Source organism: Mchenga conophoros, linkage group LG6 (assembly GCF_057382185.1).
Source record: "Mchenga conophoros isolate Kocher_MC1m ecotype Shallow Benthic linkage group LG6, M_conophoros_male_GT1.1, whole genome shotgun sequence".
Lineage (NCBI taxonomy): Eukaryota > Metazoa > Chordata > Actinopteri > Cichliformes > Cichlidae > Mchenga > Mchenga conophoros.
In genome coordinates this window covers 8,842,649-8,869,527 of record NC_140531.1, presented here as the reverse complement: position 1 = coordinate 8,869,527, position 26,879 = coordinate 8,842,649, and the positions used below count along the sequence as shown (strand labels likewise).

General features: G+C 39.8%; 1 protein-coding gene across 3 annotated transcripts in view; it reads left to right on the top strand.

Annotated features, from left to right (window-relative positions):
• The window catches only part of LOC146572039 (voltage-dependent T-type calcium channel subunit alpha-1I-like), a 288,178-nt gene that overhangs the window by 244,239 nt on the left and 17,060 nt on the right, over positions 1 to 26,879 (top strand). For all 3 annotated transcript variants that reach the window (XM_085276073.1, XM_085276072.1, XM_085276071.1), the window contains 7 exons: positions 800 to 951; positions 3,485 to 3,594; positions 7,116 to 7,249; positions 10,693 to 10,763; positions 14,821 to 14,899; positions 15,187 to 15,308; positions 16,280 to 16,729. In XM_085276073.1, the coding sequence (XP_085132199.1) occupies positions 800 to 951; positions 3,485 to 3,594; positions 7,116 to 7,249; positions 10,693 to 10,763; positions 14,821 to 14,899; positions 15,187 to 15,308; positions 16,280 to 16,729 (1,118 nt within the window). The remainder of the gene's footprint in view (positions 1 to 799; positions 952 to 3,484; positions 3,595 to 7,115; positions 7,250 to 10,692; positions 10,764 to 14,820; positions 14,900 to 15,186; positions 15,309 to 16,279; positions 16,730 to 26,879) is intronic.

Here is a 26,879-nt window from a genome sequence, read left to right as displayed (position 1 = left end):
GAACAACTTATATACTGACAACAACAATTTGAACCAAAGGTTTCAAATTTGGATTCTTCACTCTAGAAGAGCTGTTGCCACTTATTTGTGTTCCAGTTCTTGTGTAATTTAGCATGCCTCAGACATTTTCTCCCCGTTTCCCCTCCTTAAAAGTAACTTCTTGACAGCCAGTCCACCATTGAGACCATTTCTGATGGGACTTTGGTAACTTTGGCAAGTAGATCGTATGTCTTGTGTCAGGTCATGGCTGGATTGGATCAAATTAATGTTTTTCTGACAGGTTGCTTGTAACAAAGTTTCTAAAGGTACATTTTAAAATGGGTTCTCAGTTTATGTTATATGTAGATGCAATATTCCGCAGTCTTTGAGGTAGGTGTCTGTTTTATGCTTGAATCATTTATAGGTCAGCGTTAAGCGGCTCGACAAAAAGAAAAAAAACCCAAAACTAGTACTGTACTATAAATGAGTGAAAAAGCAGCCAATGTCCAAATAAAAGATCCTCAGCCTGAAGAAAGCCTCATAACCACTTACAAATATAGCCTAGATTCTTGGAAGCAAAGTATGAAGAAGGCGTAACTCAAGACTGAGTGTACAGCTTTTATTCACTGTTTGTTTAATGAAAAATTTTTGTCTGTATATTTTCTTTTTTGGTATTTTGTCATTTTTTGGTCATTTGTTTTATTCTACATTTTTCTAATTTGTCTTTCACTCCCATTTTGTTTTCCTTCTGTCATTTTTCCTTCTCATTCATTGACCCTAAACCCTAATTGTCTTTTTTTTTTTTTCTTCCTCTATCCAGAGGCACAGAAGCTGCCCTACTATGCATCCTATGGTCCTACACGCCTGGCTATCCATGCTCTGTGCACCAGCCACTACCTGGACCTGGTCATCACCTTCATTATCTGCATTAATGTCATCACCATGTCTCTGGAGCACTACGACCAACCACAGGTGACAGCCTTGCTTGAGGAGGATAGAGCGATGTTTTGAACAAATCTGCTGTTTCTTTCTCAGTCTCATCAAAAGCTTCTGAGTAGGTGTTGATGGTTAAAAGTTGCCATTTCCTGAGGGAAGTGGCCAGCCCGCTGCTCTGAATCAGCAATAAATACTGCCAAAAACTAAAGCATATCTTGAAGTGCTGGAATATAAAAAAAGTAAGAAAAGGCTCTTCATGTGTTAAATGGATGGTAACAGTTGACTTTTTTATGCCATGTTCTTGCTACCCTAATGAAATAGCATAATCAAATGGTTTAACATATGATCACTAAGGAGGAAATGAAACTACCAGAGCAACCCACTCAAATCAGTCAGGATTTTTCCCTGTGGTGTTGCCCCCACTGTTTCCTCTCACATTTCTGACCTGTGGCATGTAGGCTGTATACGACTTGTCGTGGTGTTCGGTCTCAGTGTTGAGCTGAAAATGTTCTTATCTTGAGAGACAATTGTGGCAAACATATAAGGTATTAGCCACTTACATAGCTGTACACAGACAGCCCACGGAGCTCATTATTTTCAGTTGACTGTGTGAATTGCCATTGACATCCAAAGGCTATCGCCCACACATGCGAGGCTATCGTCAAAGAACTGCAGGGTTTATGGCTACATAACACTTGACTGAAGCCCTTTGGGAATAAAGGAAAGAAATGTAGCTGAAATGGTATTATAAAGGCTGCTTAAAGTGGAAAAGTTAAAAACACTGGCCTTTGACTTAACTCGTTTAACAATGAAAATAATTACATTTTTGTCTTCAGAGCAGAACTGCTGTAAAAATGAATGGTTTTGTAAGAGCTTTAACAGTAAAGTAACCTGACAAAAACACATTTTGAAAAAGATCTATATTATAAAATAAGTTATAACGGTTATTTTTTTCCTTTATCTGAACCTGAACAAACAAAATTGTTCCTAGTCCTATAAAGCTATGGACAGTTAGTTTTGCCTGGTATAAAAACAGAAAACAGGGAAGAAACTCCCCAGCCACTTTTTCATCATCCAGGTCATCATAGTCTAAGGAGCTTGCAAAGAAAGGTCTCGACTTCTTTAAGTTTCTTGAAGACATTTCACCTCTCATCCGAGAAGCTGTACAGTGTAGCGAGGAACGCTCAGACCTCTACATCGGAGAGACCATACAGCCACTTCATAAATGCACGGCACAGCATAGAGGAGCCACCTCGACAAGACAAGACTCGGCTTTTCCATCTGCATCTAAAGGTCACTCTTTCGAGGACGCCAATGTGTAGGCGCCTTAACGCCCGCTCAGATCCTGGGCCATTTGACCTCAGGAAATCACATGATAGAGGGGGGGCTAGGTTTCGCATTGGGCTCAAAAACCCAAAACCTTGGCTGATTCTGACCTATTTTTACACCTTGGCCTTGGTGATTAGGTAGAGGATCAATAGGGGGTCCATGACCCTCTTTGGGGACAGTCCCATAGGGCTTAAAATCTGTGACTCTCCACCAGTTGCTCTTAAAACTGAAGAAGCTTCTCAGATGAGAAGAAATTTCAAGAAATCCAGACGCTTTTCTTTCCAAGTTCCTTAGACATCCTAAAATGCTTAACCTTATAGATTAACACGACTAATTCTGGAAATCCTTCAGGTATTTTCTGGTCTTGATTATCTGTGTGTTTTAAGCTGTGATTTTGTAGCACTGTGGCGACCAGAGAGGGTAGATGGCCAATAGCATTCGCTGATTTCAAATGACTTATGGGTAAAAAAAATAAATAAAGGAGGTTCTGAATTAAACTTCTCTCAACTTCAACGCAATTGATTGAAGCAACCACCAATGAGAGGACAGGAAATCATCTGCCCTGAAAATACGTTACCTAGACAACCAGAAACATCCTCTAGCAACCAATTGTCAGCATGAAGGCATGCACAATGACCAACTCACTCTCTGTTTGGTCTCAGCTTCAAAACTAGTACTAAAAGTATTTTACCATAAGTCAAAAATCTACAAAGATCATTTAAAATAGCATCGTTATGCAGTTAAAGTCCAAACATCTGTTTGAAAATGGCAAATTTCTACTACCTCTCAACACACGCTTTGTTAATATGTAATTAGACTTGTTGTGGATAATCTGGTTTAATTATGTGCACTGAACATTACAAATGTTTGACTTGTGTAGCCCTTTTTTTGTCTGACTCATTAATACCAGCGTAGTAGAAAAAATGCTCTCTGTTTCTCCCTAGAGTGTGACATAATTTAGCTGTCTGTCTCAATTAAGCTCTCCTCTATTAAAAGAAATTTGTTGGCAAGTGCAAATGTTGCTGACTCTGGCAAAACGGATTCACTGAACAACAATTCTCATAACTTGCTGTGTTATTTGCTTCATTCTTCAGTGAACTGATAAAAAGACCATTTTACTGGCGTGAAAAAAGATAACAAATGTGCTTGTAATAGGTCACGGGAGAGGTGATATTAACTGTCTGCTGTTGTTGTCTCAGTTCTAACCTCTCTGTCCATCTTTCACCTCTCTTACTCCCAGTCTCTGGAGACTGCATTAAAGTACTGCAACTACTTCTTCACGTCCACGTTCGTGATCGAGGCCTCTCTCAAACTGGTAGCTTTTGGCTTTCGGCGCTTCTTCAAGGACAGGTACAGTCCCGGCTGCACTAAATCTTTGAAGCATGCAAAACTGATAAAATCTGTTATGTTATACTATAGCACCAGCAGCAAGTTAATCCTTGTACAGTCCATATTCTGGTATTATATACCACGGCCTTATCTCTTATATTTCTTCCTAATAGAGACGCAGCTGCTTGCTGTGGCCAGCTAAGCTCTGAGAGACGACAGGAAAAAAATACAAGATCACAGATTCAAGGGCAAAACTTACACACGCAGATTACTTTGTGATTATGTCTTCCAGCACTCCTATACCTTCTTATAAATTGAATCATCTATTAAATGTACATAGAACCAGATTTGTCGTTAGTGAAAGCCGCCGTGTTCCCCCACCATGTTTGACTACAGTGGCCGTGATGGACATCTCCCTGTCAACTAATTGTGTTTTACGTATTTGCCTAGAGACCGACTATATATGTAAAACACCAAAGGGGAAGGAGAAGTTATAGGTGTTTGCATGCGATGGAGCGACATTTTAATTTGTGTCTGCAAATTAGATATGCAACACTCCTGTCTCCGTACAGCTACCAGCTGTTGTTAGTGTCCTAAAAATTACGCTTTCTCTCTGACATACATTTTCATTACGTTCTCGCATCATATTTATTCACGTAAGTGTCTCAAGAGTTCAACAAGTCAGACAGTTTCACCAACACCTGCTAATAGCAGCTAACCCTGTTAAGTCTAATTGTTGAATGTTGTCATTGGGCTTCTTAAATTTGTAAGTCTGAGTTCAATCTATAGGATCAAGACATCCCTTTGATCCTGACCACCTCTCCAGCCACTCTGTGCTGGGGGAGGATTTATTGTACATACATCCTATCTGCAAGATCTGTTTCTTCTGTTGTAAGCTTCCTGCTTTTATGACCCTTTTGGTCAGCAGGAGGTCACACACACGCACACACACACACATTCTTGCACATGCATATACGTGCTTACACATACACACACACACACAGTGCCTTGTCTTAGAACCACTGGGGGTTTTACAGAGGGAGGTGCTCGTGCTGTGACGTGTATTGTAACAGTTTGTCAATAAATAGCTGCGAGGGAAGCTGCTCTTGGGGGGATTTTGGGCATGAGACAGGTTAGGAGCGTGAGCTCCAAGAGCTGGTTCTTGACCAAAAACTTTCCTCGTTATCGAGTGAAAAACCGGTTGTAGATGTTCTGTTATGTCTTGATGTCTTCATGATGAATAAGTCTCTAAACTAGCGGGGCTTGTGGAAACACAGACCCAACAAACCCCAGCTAACAGTGGCTAACAGAAGCAGAAACAGACAGAAACGTTCTGCATATCCTCAGGAACTCACCTCAGTATGTCTGTCATTGGCCACAAGTCGGCTTCTTTGACTCATTGACTCAGATCAGACTCCTTTCACAAAGTTTTACAGCCTCTTCCAGAGTAAATAGACGTGGACGTTTCTCACCCTGCATTGACAGCTGAGGTAAACGGTGGACTCACAGCACTCTACTGAAACTCTGGGGAGAATCGGGTCCAAACAGTTGCAGAAACATGCCAGCTGTGGTCATTATGAGTACAAATTGAATGTTTTTGCTCTCACAAAAACATGTTTTTCCTACAGGAATATACACTTGAATTTGGAACACAGAACTCAGTTTACTGCTATCTACTGACATCTAGTAGTGGAAATTTTATACATTGTACCTTTAAGAAAGATTGTTTATGTTTGGCACTAACTTTTGCCAGAAATTGTCAATCCACAAAAAAACAGCCTACAGTGAATGAAAATAGGGACTGTAACAGGTATCATACAAAGAGCATAATATGCAATCTCAAAAAAGGTGAAGAAGACCATTTTTAGAGAATGCTTGCTTTCTTATTCCACACGTTTCAAGTTCTGCACTTCTGTTCAGGTTGTTTATTTTCTCTTCAGGCTTTTGTGCCTAATTAGAACCACAAAGAGCTAAATCCTGCTTTAGATATCATTGGCAGGTATTTCCTGTGTGAGAATGCAGTGTCGGTGAGCCTGCTAGTATATTAACAGCATACACTATGAAGTTGCTAAGAGACCTGGTTAGATCTATGGACAGATGGATGGTGACAAAAATGTGTTGTTTAAATATAACCAACCGACTATGCCAGCACTGTGTAAAGAGAATAAGATCCAAGCCCCTTTTACACAAGTTTTTGATGATGTCATCGGTCAATTATATGGTGAATGTTTAATTTAAAAACACGATCCAACTGTGCAGGTGCAGAAAGTCTTGAATTTTTAACTCATTTCCATATCTTCACCCAGCATCATAGCAATCCTGCAGGGCTCTTCTCTCAGTTACGTATACAAGACCGTGGAGCAGCTGTGAGAGTGTTGGCGAATATTATTCGACCCTACTATGTAGATTTATTATTGCTGCTTCCGATCCATTTCAAGAACTGTGCTGGAGAAAATTGCTATTGGTTATTTCTGCCCCTCTTGCTTTCAAAATTACTTCTTCCGACCTATTTGAATGTCCATCTTTCTATGTGTCTCAGTTTTAGTTAGTCACGGTATTTCTTCTAGTGTGCATTACATTTCATGGCTCTCTTTCTCTATGTCCTTCCTCTCTCTTCTTTTGCAGCACCTTTGTCTTTTTCTGTCTTCACCCTTGTGTGTCTTTTTGGAAACCCCTGGGTTTATTAGGCAACCCTGTTTTGAGTGTGTTTACACTGTGTGAGTCTGTCTGTGTGCCGCTTCTTGTTGTTCCGGCACTAAGATATTGTCTAGCGTGAAACGCAGTGGGGAAACATTCCCCCGGGCAATAATTTTGCTGTAACCCGAGTGAAAAGTGAAGGAAACGTTGCTACATTAAAAAAAAAATAAGGGGGGAATGTATATTTAAGGAAGTGCACATGTCATTTAAAGTAAGAAAGGTCAGGTCTCTTTCATATATAAGGGTTTTAAAGGTTCTTTCATAATATAGCTACTCAACAACAATATAACTGAAGAATGTCCTCTTTATGTTTGTTGTCTGATGAGATTATGCGATGCTTGTTTCAGAATTAGCATTACAATATGAAGTTTGCATCAAAACTTTGACAAAAATATCAAAATCCACATTATTTATTTAACTTTACATTCATGAATTCTCCCACATGAGCCATTTAGTAACTCTTTTTTGACCAATAAAATGACAACAGGCTACATAAATCACTCAGCAGATATTGTTTCTTTGTCCAAGTTTGCATTGTATTCAAACTCTTATCCTACTATTATTATAAATATTCATAGCTGGAGCAGGCCTTAGGGTAATGGTGAGCTGTTACCAATTCTTCTGCCAAGTCAGTTGTGCGAAAGTGAGGCCAATTATGCACAAATGTGATGTAGAACATTAATATTCATTGGGAAATTAACATGACACCGACCATGATGTGTGCAGTCATGAAATCCTGAGCAATTCATCCTCGTTCTCCTTTTTTTAAGACTCACATTATATTCCGTCGGGTTCGGTATTTTTCCGGTATGTTGAAAAGTCGTTGTGCGTGTCTGTGTGTGTAGGTGGAACCAGTTGGATTTGGCCATTGTGCTGTTGTCAGTGATGGGCATCACCCTGGAAGAGATTGAGATCAATGCCTCGCTCCCCATCAACCCCACCATCATCAGGATCATGAGGGTGCTCAGGATAGCACGAGGTATACCACAACCCACAGAGGCACACGTCCTTAACCTGCCCATGGTGTTTTCTTATGCCTCAAACTTCATCTTACATTACTTCTTTTATTATTTTATATTTTTATACATGTGCTTGTCCCTTACCCGTTTCCTAATTTACCATTTTTCCAGAGAAAATTAGTCAGAGGTTTTGTGTGTTTTGCTTCTGTTTCAGTTTTCTGTAGCTGTTGTTTGAGCTATAGTGTGCCCAGCTGTTCTTTAATATCACCCAGCAGTCGAGATAAATTAAAAGTCATGTATATTTCCACATCGCTAATTTCAATTTAGTTCTCACAAAATGATTGTGTTCATTATTTTTGTAAATGAAGCTTTTGAAAATGAAATCAGAGGAGCCTAACAGAAGCTTAGCAGGTGTAATCTCTCATGTCCTGGAAGCTTTTTATGTTAAATATTACAGACATGTTCATTTTTGTTTGATTTAACTTGTGGAAGTGATGAATGTTTCTTTATGTGTTTAATTCAATCTATGAAACAGCATTTAGGGAGCCTTCAAACCTACCACTGAACGAAGACACATGGATAACGATGACTAGTTGTGTTGACTGCTTAAGAATTTTAGACTGGCCTACTGACTGACTGAGTAACTTGAAAAAGAGGCTCACTGAGGTTGATATCAGTATCCAGATATCACTGAGATTTGCTCTTGTTTTTAACTTGACTCTCATTTTCCATCTGTGCTCTAATAAATCTGGGGAAATTGAAGGACCAGTTCTTTGGGCTGTCCTCTTAACTTCACACTGTGGGGGATAAAGGCTAATTACATCAATCTCACTTAATCCTCGCCCTCTCTTACCATCACCCTCTGCCCTCCATAATTCTGTTCAGGGACCTCTGAGTGGACCCATGGGTAATATGCTAACTAAACAGCAGCCAGTGGTAATTAAGAAGCAAGTGGGGTATTTGATGATGAGTGTGAGGGCTACTGGTGACTTTTAGTCTTTCTTCTCTTAACATTTTTGCCACTGTGTATGAATGTTAACTAATTTGTAACTGTGAGAGAGAATATTAAAATGTTCCACAGTCGTTTCATACAAGTGGATTAATTCCAACTCGCTAGTGGGATAATACAATAGAATATTCATCCGACTGTTTTGTTGTATGTTGGCAGTTATTGTTAGTTTTTCTCTAAAAGTGTCCAGTACAATGAAATGTTACAGCAACATTAAAAGAAAAATATTATTGTTCATTTTGAGATTAAACTCTCAGAGTAAATTCAGAATGTGGAGATGAAATTTGTCGTTTCAAGTCAAATAACTGCCACAGCGTTTATGCCGTCTACTAAATGCCTGTGTAGAAACAGCATGATCAGCTGTCTTTTTGTGTCTTGTTGTAAATCATAGTGTGACCATTAGTAATCTGCCCATTGATGTTTCATTTCATTGTTTCATTTTGCGCAAATCTGGCCAAATTTCTGTGGTCTTTCCTACTGACTATATGCATCTTTCTGTCCTTATATTTGTCACCACACAGTGTTTATGTGCTAAAAAAGAAAGAATTTATTTGTACTAAAAGCAATTCTAAAGTACGATTTAACTAACCCATCTAATAAAACATTGTAATTATTTTCAAATTGTTACTTTGACTTTATTCTCAAAATGAATAATAACATGTTTTTTTCTTAATGTGGCCCTAATACTCCTTCAAAGTCCAAGGACTGCATTTGAACAAATAAAATCTCATTTAATGTTTTTAGCATGACCCAGTATAATAATAATCTACCCCACAATATAATGACCGTGCTTGTGAATTATTAGCTGGCAGGGATGCTAGCTTTTCCCTTGAACTAATGGTGTAAGCCTTAGTTTTTCAGTGTTATAAACTCTTTGTAGGCTTGACATTTTTAATGAACCAGATGGACACATTCAAAACAGTCAGTGAACAAACAGCTCTACCAGCTAGACTTTGAGTGTAAGTATTGCCTAGCTGCTACTCCAAAATAGTCAACAGGTATATAGAAATGAGAACGCTATTATTTGTGTTCATTTTATATTTTGTATAAAAATAAAACCCAGAGAAGTGAAAAAAGAAAGATGACAAATGCAACCATTAATTTGGAAGTGTAGCACATTTAGCCTCAGAAGCAGCTGTCTCCCAGAGAAACTTTTTCCTATAACTTGGAAAACAAACAAAAACAAATACTGGAAATAAAATACTGTTACTATGCAAATATGCTCAAATTTATATATACTTTAAAAACTATATAAATTACATGTTTTTTACAATACTCAGTTTTTAGCTAAGTATTTACTGTTGTCTGATTCTTAGCTAACTGTGGACGAGCTGCAGTGAAGACAGGGGAAACCAGTCTGTCTGATCCACGTTCAGACTCATTAAATTCCCTTTCTGCCTTACTCTGATGCTGGACTTCTGAGGTTTCAACCACGCCTATCAGCCTAAACACTTAAAGTTGCCAACATGTGGTTGGTTGATTGGATATTTATGCTAGCAAGCAGTTGAACTGTTGTCCCGAACAAAGTGACCAATGAGGATATATAGTGTTACTGAGCAGTCATAATATCAACCACAGAACTATAATTTATATCCTACAGATACCAAATTAGATGTAATATGAAACCTGACATTGAAATAATGTACAGCCATGCTTTTTTACGAACTGTAGCATTGCTGAGGCTAATTTCCAACCAGGTGCCAAAACAATCATCATATGTCATAGTTCATTAGACAGAAGTCCTCCTTCAGAACTGTAGATATTTAATTGCAGTACCAGATCTTACAGGACAAAGTCCCAGCGGTCAAAATATAGTCAAAGTTATTAAAATGATTGGCAAACAGCATTTTTTTTAAAAAGTCGCTGTGATCGAGCATTAAAGACTCTAAAATGTTTTCAGCAAATAAAGGCAGCAACTTCCTGTAAGTAAAGCTGTTGGCTGTATGTTTTGGTGAAAAGGTTATTAAGAGTTGTTCTCTTCGTGGGCTGTAACCACTGCTTTCACCCTCTCTTTGTCACGCACTGTGTATCTTCACTAAGAACTGTGAAGAGCAGCCCATCTCCCAGGAGGTTATATTGTTCCTTGCTGTTCTCTGTGAGAATACTCTCATGTTTTCCTCTGGCTCCAGTAATTACCGAGTTCCTCCAGAAATTGGACATCTGGGAATTGTCGAAGGTCGCTTATGATGAGCTGGGAAACCTGTTCCATGTATTGATCGTTTACTGTCTCTCTTTCTCTCTCTGCCCACACCTTATGTATCTATCTTGACTTTTCTCCTCCATCCCTCTGGTGTCTTTAGTCTTTCTGTCTTTGGTATTACTTCTCTTCACTCTGTAGGTGTTGTTGGTTGTTTATCACCCCAACACGTAGGTCAAGTGTCACGTACAGACACAGACTTATGCAGTTTTACCCATGGCTATAGTTTTCTCTGACCCTGTGTGATCTCTCTTCAGTGTTGAAGTTGTTGAAAATGGCAACGGGGATGAGAGCTCTTCTTGACACCGTGGTCCAAGCTCTGCCTCAGGTATGAGTCATCACACACACACACACACGCACACACACACGCACACACACACACCCCAGAGCTTATCTCAAGAGCACCCAGGAGTTAATTAACATTTGTGAAATGATAAATGACCAGAGTCGATAAACGCTCTCTGAGAATAAGAACTTTTAAAAAGTCAGGTTATTAGAAAAATTTTTGCCCTTAATCTTATGACACTTGGTAAATTTCCATGGCTGCTCTAATTTATTCAGGAATTTAAAAAAAAACACCGACACACACTCGCAGTTAAGATTTCTTTTTTTTTTTCATTCTTACCACCGTTAATGGGAACAGAGCAGCAAATGTGCTCTGCTCCCCTGTTGCACTGAAAGACTCTTGGTCTCAAGCCTTTGCTGATATTAATGGATGGTTTTGTGGAATCTGAGGGGACACAGAGACACTGTAGATTGACTATTTTAGCTGGGGATGTTTAATAACTTATTAGGAGTTCAGTAATGTTGAGATATTTTACCAGCACGTACTCCAGTCACACTCTGCTCTTTTGGGACTCAACACAGGTTTATAATTTTGCTTCTGTACACCACCACAGTCAGTTCAAACTGAAATGATCTACATTTGCTTGAAGTGCAGACTTTAAGCTTTAATTCATGGCGTTTAACAAAACTACTTAACCCTGCAGGAATTACAGCAGGTTTTATACCCACACTCTCCCATTTTCAGAGGCTCAAACGTAAATGGACAAAGTCACTTTAGATTTATGGATTATTATTATTTTTTGTCCTTTTTTGATCCTTTGGATCTTGGCTTTAATATCTCATTTTTCTGTCATGACAATTCTTGGGTTGCTTTTGCTTTCACCTCTTACCCATGTGCACTGCAAAGAGCCATAAAGTCAGCTCTGCTGAAGCTGAGCAGAGGGCGTAGCCCATCAGCTATCACTTCTATCATGAGCTGTTTTACTCCTTCCACATAATTTTCTTTTCCAATCATTTTGATACAAATTAGTCTTCATCAAAGATTTTTCTCTAAAACTGGGCGTCTCCTTCAGATGTTTTTAGTCAAGTCTAATCTGACCTAATCTCACCTTGTTGTAAATCCTCTCGATTTCATCTGTATTTCTATGTATTTCATCTCTAGCTTGTAGACTTGATGACAATGACAAAGGGTTTTTTCTTTACCACGACTATAATTTACAGTTATCGATTTTATCTTTTTTTCAATGGTCTTTTGGTGTTGCCACATTTTTTTCCTTTTTAAGATTCATTTTGGGATTTTAGCCAAATGATGGCCTCTTTTTCTGGCATCATCATGTTTTGGAACCTCAGATTGAGACTTCCAGTTAGTAGCTACCTTTTATCTAATACATTTGTCATAGAATATCAAGTGAACGGGATTTCTTTGACCATAAAACTGCTTGTCAGTCACTGTGCAGTTCATTTTGAGCCTCTGAAAATGAGCGACTAATAGATAAAATTGCTGCAATTTCTAAACTGTTAATATATGAATTACCTTTTAAAACCCGTTGAATTAAAAATGAAAGTTTGCACTTCAGTCACATCTTAAATCCACTGTGGTGGAGTACAGAGGCAAAATGACAAAAAAAGCTTATGGATCTAAGCATGGGTCATATTTAACGAGATATACAGAAAATTCTAAAATGTGTAAAGTGTCAAGCTTTTTTAAAAAGAAAATTGGTCAAACTAGAGGGGAAAGAAAGCTGTGATGTATTGGAACTGTCAACTCTTGGAAACATATCCTTATTCGAGGCATTTCTAATGGAGTGAGTCAGCAGCAAGAAGTTCTTTCTCCTGGGTGTCTGGGAGGATTTTTGTCTCCCTGATGTTTGGATTGCAAAATTTGTGCACATGTATAAATTATAGTCACAGAAAATGTCTCTGCTTCAGTAAGCCTCGCATTTATAAAAGCAAGCTCTTTCATTTTCAGTTTCACAAAAACAAAATCGACATGAACACACACAAACTCAAGGTTTTATTGGTAAATAGTAAATGAAATACTGTTAAATTCAAAATGCTGGCAGATATTAATTTAATGCCATTGTTATTTTTAAGTGTCCAATAAAAAAAAGCATAAAAAAGCCAAATTATCAGCTGTTCTCTGAAAAAACAATAACAGTTGAGGCTTCACTGTGATGCATTATAAATAGCATACTACTGTGTATTTATATATTAGTAAAAATGGGAAGAAAGCATTCAATCGTATAGATCCTGGAAGTGTTCCAGTATCATTTCATCTATATTTTTTCTTTTTCACAGGTCGTTTCATGATAGATTTATTGCCACTGTGCTATGACACAAAAGCCATTAGTTGATCGTTTGTAATGTTACTGCAACTCTGTGTAGAGCAAATGAAGCATGTAATTGGCATTGTCTATACGATATAGCAGTAGGCTCTGTTGTTAAATAAGTTCATTTTGCAGCATCCGCACATTTTTCATGAGGTCAATTTTACCTTTTGTAAAGTGAGCACGTAACAAGCCAGAACATCAATGTTTTCTTCAGTAGAGCACGTCTTCACTGAAGCCAGAAGAAAGATAGCTTAATAGCAAGTATGCACAGTTATGCTTGCACAGTAGAAAAATCAAATGCATGAGTGTGCTGTGACCTTTTTTTTCTGGTCCACCTAGAAATTGTCTCAGAATTTCTCTCAATTACACCAACTGGCATCCCTCTGCTAGGCACCAAAGAAATATACAGTGGTTTTAAAAATGCCTATATAAGAAGAAGTAGTGTCTTGTGACCTTTTCTGCTTGTGTTTTAAATGTGTCTCAAATACAAGTTCTTTGCTTAAGGACAGAGAACAGTAGGAGGGTTGTGCTCCATGGTTTAGCGATGTCTTTGTCCTTTACGGTCTGTGTCTGTAAAGAAAACAAATCATCCTGCTTGTTTTCAGTTGGGATTTGAAGTGGGTGGCCTTGACCATATGCCAGTGTTTCTCATATCACATTATGGAGAAAGAATTTACCTTGAAGAAAAAAATGTTCCTCCCAATGGCACCAACAACATTTTCAGGACACACTTTTAAAATGTAGTAGATGGCTTTAGATTTTAGATTCGTTTACCGGAAACCAAAAGATGTACACGACACAGGATGCTCCAACTTCAGCTACCTTGTTGATCATTGTGTTGCTTCCTTAGCATTCAGTTGTCTGTTTCACATTGTATAGCAACACTGCTCCTGAAGCTTGCTTTCAGTCTCTGCTCAAGGAATCCAAAAACATCAGATGGGTTTAAGTTGCAAGCTGCAGACTGCTTCAGGCCGAGGCATGGATTTTTTTTACATCTATCATGAGAAGAACGCTCTCCTCAGGCATTACCTAACCTCTCCTCTGTAGTGTATATACATTCATTTCTGCTTATCTCCTTCTCTCATTATATGCAGTCCTCCACTGTGATCTCACCTCCTGTAAAAACTAAAACACATTGTATGCTATCCCCAGCTTCTCTCAGTTCATTTGACTGTCTAATAGAATCCTACATTCACCTATTTAAAAGCACCCCACTGCCTTCCCTGTGAAGTGACTTAGCTAATGGTGTGATGCTAGTGCCTACTACTGCACCCACAGGGGCCCTTTATCCATCTACATCTACACTGTGACCATCCACATCAACCGATTCACACATATTACAGTGTCACCCAGAACTGTGCAATACAATGACGATGCTGCGTAAACCTGCCTTGCAACTATTTCTGAGCCAATGAAATTCTTCTCCAGTCCTGGAGAAGCACCAAACAGGAACAAACAGGAACAAAACTGCAGTTAATCATGTTTCATCATGAGACAGACAAGGCCTTGCTGTGTGATTCACGGATGATAACAAGCAATGCAAAAGGAACATGAAGGTTCTGGTTTCAAATATAAACTCATAAATAGTGAAATCCTGTTATATTAAGTACCGTTATCTCTGAACTCTGACAGGGGAAATAGGAGGAGGAGTTGGAAACTACTGAGTCAGTTTGCACAGTGGCTGAGCCCCCCTCACCTAACTGTGGAGGTCCACGTGATTCGATTCCACAAATGAATATAAGAAATGAATGCTTTTTCTTTATGTTCCAGGTGGGGAACTTGGGCCTACTCTTCATGTTGCTGTTTTTCATCTATGCTGCTCTGGGTGTGGAGCTGTTTGGAGAACTAGGTGGGTCTTTCAGACACCACTTTTGTTCCTACTAAAGGCTTTTTGGAGCATGTTTATCAAATATAATTAGATATCTGTAAAAACACTGCAATGAAAAACGCAGCATACAAGGAATGTTTGGATTTGCCTTTTTGACCTGGATTCATCTCCATTTGTACCACCTGCTCATTTGTTATGTCTCACTCTATGGACAGACGCAAAAGAAAGATACAACTGACTGAGCCACGATTCACTCTTTACCATGTCTTGCTCATTTTGTTTTCTTTCCACTTGATGTTTGGTCTCAGTGTGTAATGCTGACTACCCCTGTGAAGGAATGAGCCGCCATGCTACCTTTGAAAACTTTGGAATGGCCTTCCTTACGCTCTTCCAGGTTTCAACTGGCGACAACTGGAATGGCATCATGAAGGTACTTTTGTTCTTCATCCTCATTTCATCATTTTGGGCTGGGTTATCTAATGGACCTAAATGATTGTTTTTCACTCCGCTTTACCTCAACTTGTCTCCAGTGGCAGTGTTGGACAGATTTTTTTAGATGAGACACCGTTTGAGCATTTCTAATTCTATTCTAATAACACATACATGCTTACGTTGAACTGGTTGGCTGATCGTATATAAGCTACTCCAACCTCAGCAGAGAAAGAGGATGAGAAGCTGAATTATAATTGAAGGTCTTTAGTTCAAATTTGTGGACTAGACCGTATTTAGGTTGGGGAAATGAGTGCGTAATGAGCGTGTCCTTTAGCAAAGATGATCCTGAAGATGTAAATGTGCACTCAGAGTCTACAGAGGATGAATGAAGATTCAAATTCACATTCACAAAAAGTGACTATTTCATCTGCCTCTTCAATTTCATCTATCACTTCAATCTTACTCTCCAATCACACCCAAGTACCCCGAGTACCTGGAGCTCTTAAAATTTTATAACAGCTCATATCCAGCTGTTAATCAGTGCTGATTAGGCTCTCTAAAAAGTGACTGTGGCTGAAAAGCAGATTTCTGGAAGTGTGAAAGTTTGACAGTGTGTCATGTTAAAACTAAAGAGTATTAATTGATTGATTGGTAAATGATGGAAATGAAACTGGGCAATATGGTCACATTTTCTAAGCCCAACTCTGATTTAAAATAATTATTTCTAGCAAATATTTTGTGTGTTTACTACATATAAAATCTTCCTTATTTGACTGATCTTTTCCTCTTCCCCTTTTCTTTTCCCTACTTTCCTGCTATTCAGCTTTATCTGCCGAATCCTCACTATTTTTCCATTTTATCCACTCACTCTTTCACTGCTCCTTTACTGCCTTTTCATGTGTTTGACACTTCATTCCTGTCTCCTTCCTCAATCCTTTAAAACTCTCTCAATACCCTTTTATCCATTAGGACACCCTGAGAGAGTGCCCGCCTGATCGTCCAGGAACCGACTACGGCTGTCATGCCGGACTGCAGTTCATCTCCCCGATGTATTTCGTGTCATTCGTGCTCACAGCTCAGTTCGTACTGATAAACGTGGTGGTTGCCGTGCTGATGAAACATCTGGACGATTCCAACAAGGAGGCACAGGAGGATGCCGAGATGGATGCAGAGATTGAATTGGAGTTGGCCCAGGGAGGCCTGTGCTGCATGATGGGAGGCATCGGAGCTATCGCTGGGGCCACCGTTGCCACTGCGAGCGGGGCGGGCGTAGGTGGCGGAGTGTCTGGCGCAATTACAGCGGGAACAGTCGGAGGCCCAAGTAGCGGATTGATGGCACCACTTCGAGATGGAGGAGGAGGGAGCGCTACTCATGAGGGACACACTCACCCTCGATGTCGCCTCTACTCCCCTGCACAGGTGAGTGGACTTTCAAATATTGAAGAGAGTAATTACTGCTGAACAGAGAGCTCTTGGGTTGGGTTCTGCATGCTGGCTATGTCAAAATCACACTCATCTTTTAGAAAAACAAAATAGTTTTGTAAACCTGTTTATACCTTTTCTTACGCAAATCATGGCAGTGGAAAAAATAATTATAAATACTCATTTGTTGAAACCAAAGGTCAGCAACCTGTGGCTTCCAAGCCGCTAAAAAGCTGCATGTGGCTTGGAAGCCATGGGTTAGGCTTAGGGTTAACTGTAAGTCAGTTACATATATGTATATGTATTTATTCAGCCTCTACCAGTTACAGCCGTCACAAAATGATATTGAAACCTGTGGTTGTAAGGATTTGACAGACACCGTTAGTCTGCACAACTCTTGACTGCAAAGTCCGTCGAGCACGATGCGTCATCAGCCGCCAAATAGCTCATTCAACAACTCAACAGGATTGCCTATCTGAGTTACAGTGTAGAGCCAGTTTGCATAGTCACGGCCTAAGACGTGTTTACTTCTGTCCCTTAAGGTAACATATACTACTCCTTTGCCCAGAGCAAGGGAGAGAAAAAAACACTAGTTTCTGCTATTGTAATAAACCAGTAATGCAATCGGAGTAATTATCATTAAGTGGCATTTTCAGGGTTTGCTTTTTGATTGCTTTCTCTGCTTTTCATGGTAAATGGTAAATGTCCTGTATTTGTATAGTGCTTTACTTAGTCCCTATGGACCCCAAAGCGCTTTACATTCAGTTATCCACCCATTGTATTGTAGCCACATTGTACATTGTAGCCACAGCTGCCCTGGGGTGCACTGACAGAGGCCAGGCTGCCGGACACTGGCGCCACCGGGCCCTCTGACCACCACCATAACTAAATTTTCAGAACTAAAGAAAGCTATTTGCACATGACTGGTTGGGCTTCTAACCCATGTCCTTGCCAACATATACTAGTGTTAGCAGTTCTTCAATTAAAAAGGTCTTTCAGCTGCTCCTTAGCGGTTAATGGACTGGCTCATATATCTACTCTCCTTAAGCACTCAAAGCAATTCATACAACATACCTCCTTCACACAAGCAGTTTTTTATGCTTTAGTGCTTGCTGTCTAACATTCACAGACATTCACTCTGCAATGAATGAATCAGGGAGTAACTTGGGGTTCAGTATCTCGCCCAAGGATATTTGGCATGCAGACTGCAGCGGCCAATAATCGAATCACCAACCTTTCGATTAGTAGATGACCTGCTCTAGCTGAGGGGTCACAACTGGGCATCACCACAGCACTTGTTTGACTTTTTCACCAAATGTCCCTTAGTGTCCCCTCCCAGACTCAAAGCAGGGATCTTTCACATGTTAAGCCAGCGGTCCCCAACCTTTTTTGCGCCACGGACCGGTTTATGCCCGACAATATTTAAGGTCTTTAAGGTTGTAAATAAATACAACAAAATAAAACTAGTACCGGTACTGAAAAAAAGAGGATTTATTCATAGCACACGTGAAAAGACCCAGGAAAACCGAGTTAACGATAAAAACGATAACAAAATAACGCTGAAAACCGATAAAAACCCTGAAAATTATACATTTCACACCTGAGCCTCAACTCTCGCGGCCCGGTACCAAACGACTCACGGACCGGTACCAGTCCGAGGCCCGGGGGTTGGGGACTGCTGTGTTAGGCAACTGAAGCCACTTCATCAATTAATGAAGGATAAAGGTTATCAAATCACAAAATACTCATCAGAGTATAAATTAAGTTAACACTCAATCATCTGAGTAATATGCAATGTCACTCAAACCTCAAGTTTGAAAAGCATGAGCCATTGGAAAGCCCTTTTACCTCTTTTGGTGAAATGAAAGTGACAACAAGTGAGCTGGAGAAGCAACAACAAGACAAGCCCCAAAAGGGGAGTGGTTAGGCAGGTGGTGGCCACAGACCACTTTTCTCTCCTCCTTCCTCACTGACTTCTATTTCTAGTTTTTCTTTATTATCACTGTTGGTCACATGAGACCTGCAGCCCATTCAACATGCACCTATTGCACATCTGCACACGCCTGTGAAATGAATTCACATTTTGCTCCCTAATGAGAGAGACCGATAACTGACTTTGTAGACGTTTTTAAACAGCGTAGTTGAAAATACCCTTTTACATTGTTCAGTTTTTTTTTATTAGCTGATCACTTATTGCTTCATAAAACATGAGAAAAGTAGAAAAGAACATCCCATTTTTGTAGAAACTGCTGTAGATCTTCTGTCACACAGTCAAAAACACCCACATTATTTGATTTTCTTTAAAATACAGAGAAGAGGCAAATTTTACTCTTAATTTTTATCTAATTTCTTCATTCAGAGAGAACAGTCCTCAGCCATCCCAACAACAGACTGTTCTCTCTGTTGAGGTCAGGAAAGCGATTCCGCTCCCTGAAGACCAACACAGAGAGACTGAGGAGGAGCTTCTTCCCGCAGGCGATACGGTCTCTCAATCACACCACCACATAGTACTGACCCACACATATGGTTTTTACACACACGCTGGACATTCTGGACATTTGTTTACACTAGTGGCCACTGCACAACTACACTGTGTGGTCATCTAATCGAATCACTTTATCACAAGTCACTTAAATAAATCACTTTAAGCATATTTGCACTGCACAAGACACTTACACATGTGGATTGCACAACCCTGGATATTATATTTCTTCATACCATTTAGTACTTGTACAGCTGCTGTTATTGTTCTATATTTCTTCATATATTCTTATATATTTCTATATTGTGTATTGTGTATTTTGTTGTACAGTTATTTTATTTTTAACTTTAATTTTTATATTTTATTCCTTCCTAGCTAAATTTACCCTTCATTTTGATTTTCATATTTGTTTCCTATCCTATTCATAGTCTTCTTTTCTTTAGGTCACGAGCAGTTGTCTAAGCATTTCACTGCACATCGTACTGTGTATGACTGTGTACGTGACAAATACAATTTGAATTTGAATTTCATTCATAAAGTGATAGTTGCAGCTCAAACTTGAGCCTGGCTCATATTAAAAGTACTCAAACAGGCTGTGAATATATGATGAACTGTACACGATTAGCATGTTTATTCTGGTTATTTCAAGACTTCATTAATTTAATCTACAGTGGCAGTTGGTACCGCAAGCATCCGTCAGGCTCAGTGGGACTGCACAGCAGCTGGAGTTGTTTTTATTCATGAAACACCGCTGCCCTACTTGTGTGCATACAAGGTGTTAGAGGTGACTTTTACACCCACACATAAAGATATATTACAGTTTTTCTCAAATGTTAAAACACAAAAGCCAATCCTGTAACCCAAATGACCAGTAGTCTAAACACATTTACTAAATGTAGCCACCATATTCCAGTACCATAAACACATGTCACATGAAGACACAATTCACAAAACACAACCCTCTGTACTCATAAATCTAAACACATTTTTCCTTGCTAAAACACATGTTGCAAAACAACTCTGCTCATATTCTCAAATGAAAGCCCATGTGATGCAAAATGCTTGCCACAGTCACCAATCTTTGAACACAGGGAACACACCTGGCGTCATTCACTACACACAATGACTCAAAATTGAAGACACTTGTTGCTAATGCTGTACCCACATGTAAAAGCAAGTTCAGAGTGCACAGTATGCTGAAGATTCCAAACAAACACAATGGATGAAGGCAGAGTCAGGGGAAGAGGAATTTGATGCAGAGGAGGGAGAAGAGCTGGCCCTGGAAGAAGAGGAGCAGGCCAATGAGGAAGAGGAGAAGGCCAACATGGGAGAGGAGAAGGTCCAGGAGGGAGAGCAAGACAACCTCGCACCATCATTACGGACGAGATGCGAGCAACAGCTCAGCGACATGATGCCGCACAGTGATTGTGGTGTGTGTGTGGTGTGAATAACGTAAATAAAAAAACTTCACACCCTGTTCATGTTTTCAAGATTACTGTTGTGTGCAATAGATTCTGTTTTTGCATTGAGTTGTGTTACAGTAGTGTACGTACATGCAGGATTTTCTATAGATTTATACTACTCATATGAAACTCACAAATCTAAATGCCTAATCCTCTGCAGAGATCTACGACGATCCGTTACTGTATAGTTTCTAAAATATGCATTGGCAGTTATGAAACAAAGAACCTTCTCACAAATTGAGCATTGTGTTTTCAATTGTTTTGCTGTAGTGTGTAATGCTGTGTATAGTGTTTACAGTTTTGACAGCTTCGAGCTGCTCTCTTGGTGTGGGAGTTTGAGTTTTGCAGTGGGAAGGTGTGGTTGTGTTTATGTAGCTTTAGAGAAGGGTGTTGTGTTTGGACATTGGGGGACCTGGTGGTAACGTTTGTGACATGTGTTTTAGCATTTGAGAAAAACTGTAAAGCACATAAATCACAAGACTGAGACGTATACCGAGAACTGCCGCGCACATGTGTAAAAATATTAAATGGCCACCATCTTTACCAAAAAACACCAGCAGTGGGGGGAAAAGGATGCCAGTCAGTAGACGCCACATTTCTAATCCCACTGGAACTGTTGCACCTGCAGACGAGAACAGGTATTTTTAGATGTGTGCCTGCTGGAGCAGAAAGAAAGACACATGTAAATAAGCAAAGGTGGCAACAAACAAAGAGGGAGGGAAACAAACAAAGGAAAAATAGAACAACTATGTGGAAAAACTGAGACGGGCTGGGGAGGGAGAAGGAGCACTAGCAGTTTGGGAAAGTGAGGGAGTGAGCAGAGAAGTGATTGTTGCATCAAGTGATTGAGCAAATGCTTGAATGAAGGGTGACTGTGTTTGACACATTGAATAATTGTGTGGAGGAACTAAAGGTCTGTTTGCATCCCGCAAGAATCTGCTGGAGTGTTTACTTCTGAGCTTAACTAATTTGTTTGGACTGGTGGCAGCAGCGCCAAGTGAGTAAACTGCAAGGTGGCTCATTAGAAATGATTAGAAGTGACCCTGTAAACACAGACACTGTTGTTGGCATCGATGCCAGCTGTTCTTAAAAAAGAAACAAGAACCCTAAACAGAGCTATTACCCACCTGAATGCTAGGCTGTCCTATTCTCTGAGAACACACAAGCATATTTCCAAATGATTATGCAGAATAGAGTTACGAGTACAGGAAGCTTTCTGGAAGAGCACTATGGACCCTCGCCGGGCTCCTGGTGTTAATCTTTTTTGTTTCATTTATTTGTTTTATTTTATTAATCGTGTTCTTATCAGAGTAGTTATTATGGTAGAGCAGACAGGTTGGTGAGGGACGAATTCGTAATACAGCCATTCACACTGATTACATCATTTTACTGGATTAATTTGCATCCAGTGAAATTATAAATTAGATGTTTGTTTGTTTGTTTGTTTTTTTAAATAAATAGAGCACCAATCAGACCAATAAACCAATCACAATACTGCATTTGCCAACGAGTGTGCTTGTAGCTCAAACTGCATTTGAATATGGAAATAGTTAAATAATAACTTATTTATTTGTTTTGTATGAAAACAGTAAGTAGACAGCTTTAACTTCTGGGTCAAACCATGAAATTCCCCCTGCTCCTGACATCTCATGACAATCGGATGAACCCACAATCTCAGTTTCCTCCTTTTCTTGTTTAGAACCACATCATCAGCACTTGATGTCAACATTTTTTGAGAACAAATTTGAATGTGTCTATAGACGTGACATGACAAGTTGGGATCTGAAAAATTCAACATTTCTGTGTGTAATGACCTTTATAAGAATATATATGTGGACATTTTTGTAATTTTGGTTAAAAAAAAAAAGATTGTGAAAATGTTGAATTAGTCAAGTGTATTTGGGCAAACAGTGGCTCATTCAGTAACGGGAAGACTGGTGTCAGTCCCTGGTCCCTCTAGAAGCCCCAGAACTGTCCCCGATAAGTCACTGTAGCATGAAGTTGTGTGTGGACGTCAAATATATGAAGTCAGTGTGTCTCACACTGAATGAATGGGTGATTTGGTCGTGTAATGCAGAGTGCTTTGAGTGGTCAATAAGACTGAAAAGCACTATGTAAATTGGATCCATTAACTGTTTTGTTCAGTCCTAATGTAAAATACTGATTATAGAAGCTTTTAACTTAAGATTGCTTAGTGACTGTGCCATTAAATCTAATTAACTGTATATAGTAACTAAACTTGCACTCCCAGCACATTGTGCTCTTTTACTTCTTCTTTTTTTTTTTTTTTTGCTGCCTTTAGCTTAATGAACCCTTTAAGTTCTTTCTTGCTGAGGCTAAAAAAGACTTAAAACTAGATTAAAGAGTGAACTGAGATGCACTGCATTGCTAAAAAAATGCAACTTTTATACAGGGACAGCCTCATTTTACTCATTTTTATTAACTTGTTCACCATGATTATAAGTTTTATTATGTCTAATATGTTCAGAGGCAGATCCACACTGTCACTATAACATTTTTTTCTTCTTTCTCCTGTTGACATTAAGCTCAGATTACTTTTAATAACTCATGTCCCCCAGCTTGTACCAATAATCAACCCTGCAGGTATGATGCATCTCATTCCTTTTGACGATCCTTACAGATACTGGAATCAGATTACTTTTTGGGCGCTGTGTGGACCTAATTAACCCAAGTGATCTACTGTACTTTGGCTCATCTGAAAGGAAATTAACATTGTCACCCATCTGAAGAATGACATTGAATCAAAGGGTAAGCAATCAGAGCCGAGGGAACGGTGGCAGAGGCTGACTTTGGAATGGTTAAAGACACAGTGAGCTTGTGAGTGGGTGGCGTCTCATTGTGCTTATAGCTCATTGTCTGTCAGCCTAATGTTATTTTTAACCAGAAACGCAGTAAAAGATGGATGAAACGGGAAAGGGGAGGAACTCTTTTCATGAGCCTTTTTTTAGCTGCACTGTATTATTAATCTTCATTCTGATTAGCAGGGAAACAGCTTTTTTTTTAAAAGAAATTAGATCAAAAGCACCAAGGGCCTGTTCTTATGTGTATTTATATTGCCACATTCTTTGCAATCAAAAATGCAGTCATAGCAAATATGACTGAAATAAAACAACTGTATTTTGCCAGTAAGACATTTTTAAGCAATATTTTTTAAGTATAAAACCATAAATTAAAGTTCAGAAACCCAAATCGGGCCTCATTCACACCGGCTTAGAGACCGGTCGCAGCAATCATAGCATGAGAGAAAAGTGTGTATTCCTGATTGGAAATTATGGAAGCTGTTGGCCGTCATTACTGGCTAAAGCCTCTGTTATGCACACCTAGAGACCTGTGAATGACATCCTGGCAACGACCAGTTGCTAGCTTCGTGGAATGAATTACCATGGCTGAACAGCTGCATCCAAGCCTTACGCAATGCAAAGTGTCGGATGCAGTGGTGTAAAGCACACCACCACTAGACGCTAGAGCAGTAATGAGCGGAAATCCTAATCTAAAGAACGACTCTGGGTTTAGTAGTTGGAAAACAGTACTTGTCTGACTGCATGCTGCTAATTGTAAAGTTTGGTGGAGGAGGGATTATCGTGTGAGGTTGCTTTTCATGAGTTGGGCTCAGCCTTTAGTTACGTTGGAAGGGACACTTCAACAGACATTTTGGTCAATTTCATGCTCCCAACTTTGTGGGAACAGTTTGCACATGCCCGCTTCCTGTTCCAGTGCGGTCATGTTGGAAAACTACGAAGACTACAAAGAACCATGTTAAAATTTTGTCAGGATGAAAAAGATTTGTATCGTGACCAGTGCCAAAAAGGTTCTTTTCTTATTGCTATACGAAATGATCTCCGTATATAAAAATGCACGATTTTCATAAAAGGAAATGTTTTTAGATGATAACATACAATACAATAACATCCTCTGGGCCCAGATCATGGCGTGAGCATGGTTTAAATTTGGTTCTGAAGCTTTATTTCTTTTCACACTGTTATTTCTGGCCTTTGTAATTAAAAAGCTATTAATGCATTTCTGTAAAATGTAAATGAAATCAAATAATGGTAACCAGGCAGTTATTATTTATCACCCCATAAAAGTGTTTTTCACTCTTGGAGCTGCTGACTTTCCCTTTCCGAGGCCCTGTGAGATTCATACTGACTAATTACAACCCAGCGTGCATCCACTTAATGACAATTGATTGCCTTTTTTTTTCTCCCAAATGTTTTGTTTTCAAATCACCATGAACATCTAGTAATGGAGCCATTACAAAGTGAAGTCTTTCTGAGAGCATGAATAATGCAACAGTAAAATAATATTGTTCTGGCTTTTTTTTTTTTAAGTGTTTTATTTGAAATTATCTCAGTCCAAACGCTCTACTCTTTATGTGAAGTTTAAGCACATCTTGTATGGCTGTACTCTTCCCTGCATGTAGGCTGTAAGGTAAGGCTGGAATTCTGCACAAGAGCTGTTGATTTTTATCATTATTGGTACATAACACCACAGAGACAGGCAGAAGAAATTTGCAGTGATGCAGCATTATTTCTTTTATGGACTCTCTTCATGTGAGCTGTACATCAATTTCCTAAATACCCAACTGTCTCCACAGGGAGCCTAGACTCTTTCAGACAGCGATTCTGTGACCATTCAGCATGTATGCAGTGATAAGACTGAAATACATTTTAATGAGCATTGTGTTTCTCTTGGCTTGTTTTCCCTCTTCTGTTGTATTTTTTTTTCATTTCCTTATCTGTAGGGGAATACACCATATGGGTCTACTAACTGCTGATATGTGTTCTTGTTGGTAGGCACTCTACTGTGTAAGCTCTCACTGTGTTGTTGCTATTTGCAGCAGAACTAAAAATATTAAATAAATAGGGCTGCAGCACTCCAATGCCTCTCTTTTTTTTTTCGCCTGTCCCGTTTGGTTCTTTTGCCATCAGAATTATTGTCTAAAGGCAAAGAAAGATGCCCAATGGATTTACTTTACCAAATTGACCATCCCAGCCTTGCCGTATTGGTCTATTTGATTCACCTTTTATTGTTTATTTTATTTTATTTTCACTTGCTAAATATGGGACAGACATGACTGGGGGAAAGAAAGGGGAGAAAGAAAGAGGGAAAGAAAAACAGCGGGGAAGAGGAAAGTGATAAAGGGCAAAAAACAAAAACCAACAAAACAAACAGACAAAAAATACCTATATCAATCACCTGCATCACCTGCTGAGAAAGAAAAAAGAGAAAACAAGCAAAAAAAAAGAGCAATATAATAAACAACATCATCGCGATGACCTATGTGAATATAACAGTAAATATTAAATATTGAATATTATTGTGCAGCACGTAGGATCAACAGCGCACAGTGTGCTTTGAGGTAGGAGCCAAAAAGGGTGTAGTTTGTGTGTGTGAGCACCCGTGTGTACACCTGTGAGCATGAGTGCGCTTGTATTTAAAAGGTTCCTTCATGTAATGATCTGCTAGAGGGTGTGGGGAGCCACAGCACCGTCCTCCAGGGTATGAAGCAGGTATGGAGGAGATCCAGGCTCCACACATCCAGAGGCCCTCAGAGCACCAGAGACCAAGGAAGACCAACGGAGGGGCAACCGTGCCACTCTCCCGGAAAGAGCTGAAGAGCCCCAAATGAGGGGGGGTTGCAGTGACGTGCCCGTGAGCTCTGCCTGCAGCCAGCTGTGCCAGAGTGACTGAGCCCCAGGCCGAGAGGCCGAGGGCACCCCACCCCCCGAAGGGGCCCGAGCGAGCCCCAGGCTCCAGGCCCTGACAAGCAGCCACCGGTGCGTACCTGGACGCCCATCCCTGGACACCAAGAACCACCAATGCACTGGCAGGGGGAGTGTTGGGGGGAGATAGGCCTCCATACCTTGGAGGGCCTGAGATGTCCCCAAAGAGGTGGCGTCTGATACCCTGCCTGACATATAGATACAGACAAACAGGCACACACAGATACAAACATCCATTCCCACCCTGATGCTCTCATATGCAAATACTCAGCACTCACCCAACGTGGAGAAAGACATAAATAGACACTGTACACACAATCACACTCCCCAAGCGTACTCTATACCCCAGGTCTAGGTACCCTTGCCCCTAGAGGGGGAAACATCACCCAGACCCAGTGTTACCCTTTTCCCTGGGGTGGAGAGAAGCAGACCGCCCCGACTCTGCAGCAGCAGGGAGG